A 7,110-nucleotide genomic window follows, 5' to 3' on the forward strand; every position below is an offset into this window, starting at 1 on the left:
CAACAGAAATGGTATGCCACTTATGATTGGCTAGAGTATTCTCAAACGATAGATGCAGCATTCTGTTATGCTTGTCGACATTTTCCTATGCCTGGAAATNTGCCAGATAATACTNTCACACGCAGTGGTTTCTCTAATTGGAAAAAAGCAACATATTCTGATGGAGGATTCATTTCGCATATACGTTCAAATGCGCATATGGCAGCATATCAGACTTGGATTGAATACAAAAATAAAAAACCACAACAAGCTATTCTGGATATGTTATCAGACAAAAGAGAGAAACAAATAAAAGCTAATCGCCATTATATTGCAGCTGTTATTGATGTACTCAAGTACACTGCTGTGCACAAAATAGCCCAAAGAGGACATGACGAAAGCAGTAGCAGTATGAACAGAGGAAATTTTCTCGATTTAATAAATTTGGTTGGCAAGTATGACTCTGAAATAGGTAAAAAAATAACTTCATTGCCGGGAAATGCAAAATACACAAGCAAGACGATCCAGAATGAAATACTTCATTGCATGGCAGCAATGGTTCAGCAACAAATCATCAATGAAGTCAAAGAGAGTGTTCAATTTGCAATAATGGTAGATGAAACGAAAGACTGTCGAAAAACAGAACAGGTTAGCCTAGTAATACGATATTTTGTACGTGACGCCGTATGCGAAGCATTTATTGGATTTGTGCCTGCTCATGATCTAACTGCTGATGGTTTGAGTAATCTTATAATTGATGAACTGGGTATGCCTTGAAATGTGGGACTGGATAATGACAGGTTTATCCAAGCTCCTACCAATATGTGTGCTATGAATCACCAAAATCGGAACCGATAATTCGTCATTTAGATAATCAGATTTGAAAACAAATGAAACAGGCAATTAATATTGCACCAAAGGATGAGTGAAATAACATTAATTAAGTTATTCGCTGCACCTTAGTAGTGCTTAAGAAAGAAATAATACCTAAATAAACTTTAATTTTTAATAATTGCATTACATAAGAATATATATATATATATATATATATATATATATATATATATATATATATATTAAATCTTTTTGAATATGTTTTAATTTGTTTGTTGTGTACTTTTAAACACAAAACACTCCAGCATGTCTGGCCCCCCCATGCCCTACCCCTTGCCCATCGCTTGCCCCCCCAAAACCAATTACCTAGATCCGCCCCTGCTAAAAAATATACGAAGCCACAAAAATAAATGTTAAACGATAACTTTATAAGTTAGCGATATCGATCTGTACTTTTCACAATTTTAGTCATCACGATCTTTTTTGCAATTTAAAATGTTTAAATTTCACTTTTTGCTGCGATTGCATTAGTATTTGTTAATTTTTAGCTAAAATAAAAAACATATTTTGTTTTTTTTTTGTAAATTTAAATGTTCACGCGTTAAAGAACTATAGTTCAATTACTGTGCAATGCATATTATTCATTAAATTAAACGAATCAACATTTTTATTAAAATACAGTCTAGTTTGGATGAACAGGGTTGGTTTGGCCAAGCTCGCAAGAGCCTAAAGCAGAAAAATAACTTCAGTAATCGAAAGCGGTAAATGCACTATTGAAAATGTAACAAAACTAGTGATAACATTAAAAATTTGAAATTCACAGATTGCATGACTTATTGCGGAGGAATAGATGCTTTTTAGGTTTAACTGAAAATGGTCCCCAAGGCAACGATGAATGTTTGCAGAACCTACAGAGCATAGTAACATGTAACAACAATGCCTTAGCCAAGTGGTTGCATGATAACCAAACAATTGTCCGGAGCAACAGAGATGATATCTTAAAGATACTGCAAGGTAATATAATTAATATACAATGTTTTTTGCAGCAGGTAGAGAACACTGATGTCATCTATGAATCACAACGGCAAGCCACTCAGGCATCACATGATGAAAGTGTTGCAATTGTTGAAAACAATTCGCCGGCACGAGGTATTTATATATCATTTATAATGCATTATAATTTGTATGTACTACGTCAATTTATTTGTAATAAACATTGCCTCAAATTTAATATTCCCTTTCTGCATGTTTGTAATTTTTTATCATCTATTCCTAATTTCCAAGGGGTACATGAGCTTGAAGAAGAAGGAAAAGAGGTTAGTTGCAGGACGTACGCCAACTGCACCGTGCATCTTTTAAGTAGTGCAGTTGAAGAAGAGGTGTACCAAGGCCTCCGCGAAAAAGATGCAACATCAACTGAGCGTATCTGCTTCGCGGTAGAAAATGCCATTTCGCCCTGCATTGCTATCACAAATAGTAAACGCGAGAATCGTTCGCGTTACATTATTTATCTCAAATGTAAATTTGAGATGTGCAGATTATTTAAGGTAAATATAAGTCATAACAAAATTGATATTTATACATCGTCTACCAATTATAACCATAATGGAAAATTAGTAAGACAACTAAGAGGCCAACGTAGAAAAAACTTGTATGAACAGTTAATATCGCAATATCCGTCTGTTTTACGTGAAAAATTTATAAGATCCTCCAATGCTGCATTAATAAAACAGGAGAATCTACAAAATATTCATTCGTTGGGGGTATTTAAAAATGTGAGATGTGAGGCTATGGCTGCAGTCGATAAGGCAAAAGATGACGTTATTGATCTAATAGAACGTCAAAAATTTCAAAAAACCGGATGAAATTTATATACAAGCAGTTTCAGCCGTTCCATTTTATGCCACTTTTTTTTCCGACGACCAAATTGAAGTTATTTTGAGATTAGGTCAGACAGACTTACCAACAATACATTTAGATTCAACGGGGTCTGTGGTTCGTCGTCTTCATAGCAAACAAACTATATATCTATACAGCGCCGTAGTAGGTCTTGATGCGGGTTACGCTCAAATTTTTGATTTTATAAGCGATCGCCATGACACAGCTTCAGTTGCTTATCATTTGATAAATTTTAGAAGATACGTCATAAAAAAGGTAAACGCCTGGCCAATTTTTATGAACGTGGTTACAGACCACTCAATGGCAATGATAAATGCCGTTTTAACTGGTTGGATTGGAGTTGATTTGAGAGGTTACCTGGCAATGGCATTTAAATGGTGTATTAGCGAATGTGTCCCAAAAAATCAAATAATGATAAAGCTTTGCTGCGCGCACTTTTTTAAAAACATAGTTCGATTTGTCAAAAAAAATATTAGTACAAAAGAGGTTGTTAAATTTTATATAAATGCCTTTAGCGTAATACTGCAAGCCAAAAGTTATAGACGGATGATAAATTTAATTACTTCATTCTTTCATATTACATGTTCGTTAAAAAAAACTCCATCTTTAAATAGTCATTTTGATGAGTTTCATGAATCAACAATCAATGAAGTAAGTCATTACGATCTAATTGAACACGTTTATGATGATGACGATAATGAAGTTAATGAATTGGAGACAATTTACGAAAGTAGCCCATTTTATCGAAAACGCTTACAAATTCTTGAACATGTTAACGACCAATTGCGTTTGGTGAACGATGAACAGACGGAGCCAAACGAATATTGTAATAAAACTTTCGCGAAACTTGTTTTAAAAAAATATATTTCGATTTTGCCTCTTTGGACAGTTCTTTTGAATAAAAACGGGGAACGAACAAGCAATAGCAAAGTTGAAAATTGTTTTAGGTTTATTAAACACCAATTGCTAAATGGATCGACAAATTTAAAAATAGGTCGTTTTGCGGAGTTGTTAAAAAACCATGTTGATGCGCGTACGAAAGAAATTCTATTGCAAATACCCGCTTCTCGTAAAAGAAAAATAAAAACAGTGGTAAAAGAATGTGAGGAAAATTATTGGGGGAAACGTAAACCTTTCAAAAGTTATTTCAACAGCATAGTTACCGTTAAAATACCCACAATAATTTGCAACAATGATCAAAGTGCAAATGGCCACAGCAACATCTGTATAACAAATTCCAACATTCCGAGCAACAAATGCTATTACGAGCAAATAATCAGTAGAAATTGTTACGTTGCCAAAAAAGGAAATGATAGGTTGTTGCTTTCGGATTTTCAGACTCTTTTTGGAGAAAAATGGGTGAGTAGCGTTCTTTTAGATTATTTGTCTCACTGGTTTACAAATTCAATCTATATACCTTGTGACTTGTCCACAACTGTAATGTTTAAAAATTTTACTTGTTCTAGCCCCAATATTCTTTTAATGCTAATTACATATTTTTCCCACTCGTCGTCAACAACAATCATTACTGTTTAATAACTGTAGATAATAATCTAAACAAAATATTTTTCTATAACCCTCTTGGATCATCTATTTTGCAAATCAAACAATATGAAAAAAGATTTAAACGTATGTCCCAAAGAATTAACAAACAATCATGGGAAAATTTCGACTTTGAAGCGCATAATGAACTGCCAAAGCAGATGGATGGCCACAACTGTGGAATTTTCATCTACATGGTCATGGACACGTTAGATAAAAGCAAACCAATTGGAAACGAATTTGATCCAATAAGATGTAGATTAAAAATATTTGATGATGTGATTGCTAATTCCGATAACATGATAAATGAATGTTTATTTTGTTGTAATGAAAGCGCTGATGAGTTATGGATTCAGTGTCAAAACTGTTTCCGCTGGGTTCATAGAAAATGTACCCTCATCACATGCATTAATTGGACTAAAGTGTTGTATAATTGTAATATTTGTCGGTCTCTACTTGGTCAAATATAATTGACAATTGAATGAGCCTGCTCCAGGCAGCTCTCTAGGTAGGTTGCGTTTTTTAATTGAATGAGCCTGCTTCAGGCAGCTCTCTAGGTAGGTTCCTTTTTTCAATTGAATGAGCCTGCTTCAGGCAGCTCTCTAGGTAGGTTCTTTTTTTTAATTGAATGAGCCTGCTTCAGGCAGCTCTCTAGGTAGGTTCCTTTTTTTAATTGAATGAGCCTGCTTCAGGCAGCTCTCTAGGTAGGTTGCGTTTTTTAATTGAATGAGCCTGCTTCAGGCAGCTCTCTAGATAGGTTCCTTTTTTTATTTGAATTAGCCTGCTTCAGGCAGCTCTCTAGGTAGGTTCCTTTTTTTAACTGAATGAGCCTGCTTTAGGCAGCTCTCTAGGTAGGTTCCTTTTTTTAATTGAATGAGCCTGCTTTAGGCAGCTCTCTAGGTAGGTTCCTTTTTTTAATTGAATGAGCCTGCTTCAGGCAGTTCTCTAGGTAGGTTCCTTTTTTTAATTGAATGAGCCTGCTTCAGGCAGCTATTTAGGTAGGTTGCGTTTTTTTTAATTGAATGAGCCTTTTTACATTCAAAAATTAGTTTAATTTAGCTGCTTTAGTTTCATTTAACTAAGCCAGTAAAAATAACGCAGCTCTATAGGTAGGTCTCCTGCAAAAACCGACTCGCACTTCATTGTAGTGCAGGAGTGAACATCATCAGTCGAATTTTTGAGAATGTGCACGAAACGGGAGATAGCTTTGTTATATGTTGATTTTGGGAATAAAATTGTCTATTAGAATATGCAAATATTTTCCAGATGCACACATAAATGGATTTTTGGCGATTTTTTAACTTTCTCGTTACCGATGACGCAAATTTGGAAATGTAGGGTTAACGCGTTCTAACGAATTTTTCAGAATGTTCACGAAACGGGAGATAGCTTTGTTATATGTTGATTTTGGGAATAAAATTGTCTATTAGAATATGCAAATATTTTCCAGATGCACACATAAATGGATTTTTGGCGATTTTTTTACCAATGACGCAAATTTGGAAAAGTAGGGTTAATGCGTTCAATTGAATTTTTGAGAATGTGCACAAAACGGGAGAAAGTTTTGTTATATATGGTATTTTTATAAATAAAATTGTCTATCAAAAAATGCTAATATATTTCAGATGCATACATAAATAAATTTTTGGCGATTTTTTTAACTTTCTCCTTATCGTTGGTATCTTAATATATAGCGATTTTATGATGATGTTTTTTTTATTGTTTTATGCAATTTTTAATCTGAATAAAGTTAAAATGTTATAAATAACAAATAAAAAACAATAATAAATCTTTTTTCATTTCATTAAACCTTTAAATATTTATTATTTAATCGGTTTTTTCATAATCCGCCTTTTACATATGCTTAATCGTCGCTGAGTTAAAAACCGTCGCGAACATTACCTTCGTACAATGTTAAGAATAAATTTAATTTAAAAATACAAAAAATTGTTCCAACCGATTAGAAGTTACTTTTGTATATGTGAAAATGATTTTTCTTCATAAAAAACCTCTTTTCTTCACAAATAACGATCTTATTATCAAGAAATTAATTAAAAACCCGAACACAAAATTTATAACACGACCAATTTTTCACTCGCAATCTGTATAAAACTCCGAAACAGAAAAAACAAATGGAGAAACGGCGTGGTTTTACATTCAAAATAATAAGGGTACGTTCTAATTTTTAAAAATTAATTGAACAACTTTCGGTCAAACAAATTTCGTGCAAACTGGATTTAGGCTTTTTACCCATGCGGCGTTTTGCCCCACGTTACCCTACTTAATTTGTTCCTTAATAGTAATAATAATATGATAATATTTTTTATTCATTAATTTATTTTATTGTTGGTATGGTAGTTAATTTATCTCTTTCCACCTCTAAATTTCCTACTTCTTATAAGAATTCTATTGTTATTCCTATTCTTAAAAACACATCCCTAGATCCTACCTCTTTATCTAATTATAGACCTGTAACTAATATTACTTTCATCTCTAAAATAATAGAAAAAGTTGTTTTTAATCAACTCTCATCCTATTTAGACTTTAACTCTTTGCTACCTGTATCTCAATCTGGTTTCAGACCTGCTCACAGTACTGAAACTTCTTTACTTAAAATACACAATGATATCCTTCTCTCTAGTGACAATAGTAATCTTACTCTTCTTCTTGCTCTTGACTTTTCTTCAGCTTTTGATACTGTTGACCATACTATTCTCTTGAGACTGCTGCATCTTTCTTTTAATATTACTGATTCTTGTCTATCTTGGTTTTCTTCTTATCTCTGTAATCGTTTTTCTTCTGTTGTTCTCAATAATTCTACTTCTAACTCCTCTACTCTTACTTTCGGGGTACCTC

The 7,110-nt window shown here is 33.3% G+C and overlaps 1 protein-coding gene across 1 annotated transcript in view; it reads left to right on the forward strand.

Moving 5' to 3' along the window:
* HELRODRAFT_173891 (hypothetical protein) overlaps positions 1-4,724 on the forward strand; it is a gene marked incomplete at both ends in the record, with an annotated part of 5,713 nt that extends 989 nt beyond the window's left edge. Inside the window, 6 exons of the mRNA XM_009020475.1 lie at positions 1,495-1,574; positions 1,637-1,962; positions 2,098-2,304; positions 2,696-3,064; positions 3,707-4,071; positions 4,179-4,724. Coding sequence (XP_009018723.1) covers positions 1,495-1,574; positions 1,637-1,962; positions 2,098-2,304; positions 2,696-3,064; positions 3,707-4,071; positions 4,179-4,724 — 1,893 coding nt within the window. The remainder of the gene's footprint in view (positions 1-1,494; positions 1,575-1,636; positions 1,963-2,097; positions 2,305-2,695; positions 3,065-3,706; positions 4,072-4,178) is intronic.
* Positions 4,725-7,110: the final 2,386 nt, after the last annotated feature.

This window comes from Helobdella robusta (genome assembly GCF_000326865.2).
Source record: "Helobdella robusta unplaced genomic scaffold HELROscaffold_28, whole genome shotgun sequence".
NCBI lineage: Eukaryota > Metazoa > Annelida > Clitellata > Rhynchobdellida > Glossiphoniidae > Helobdella > Helobdella robusta.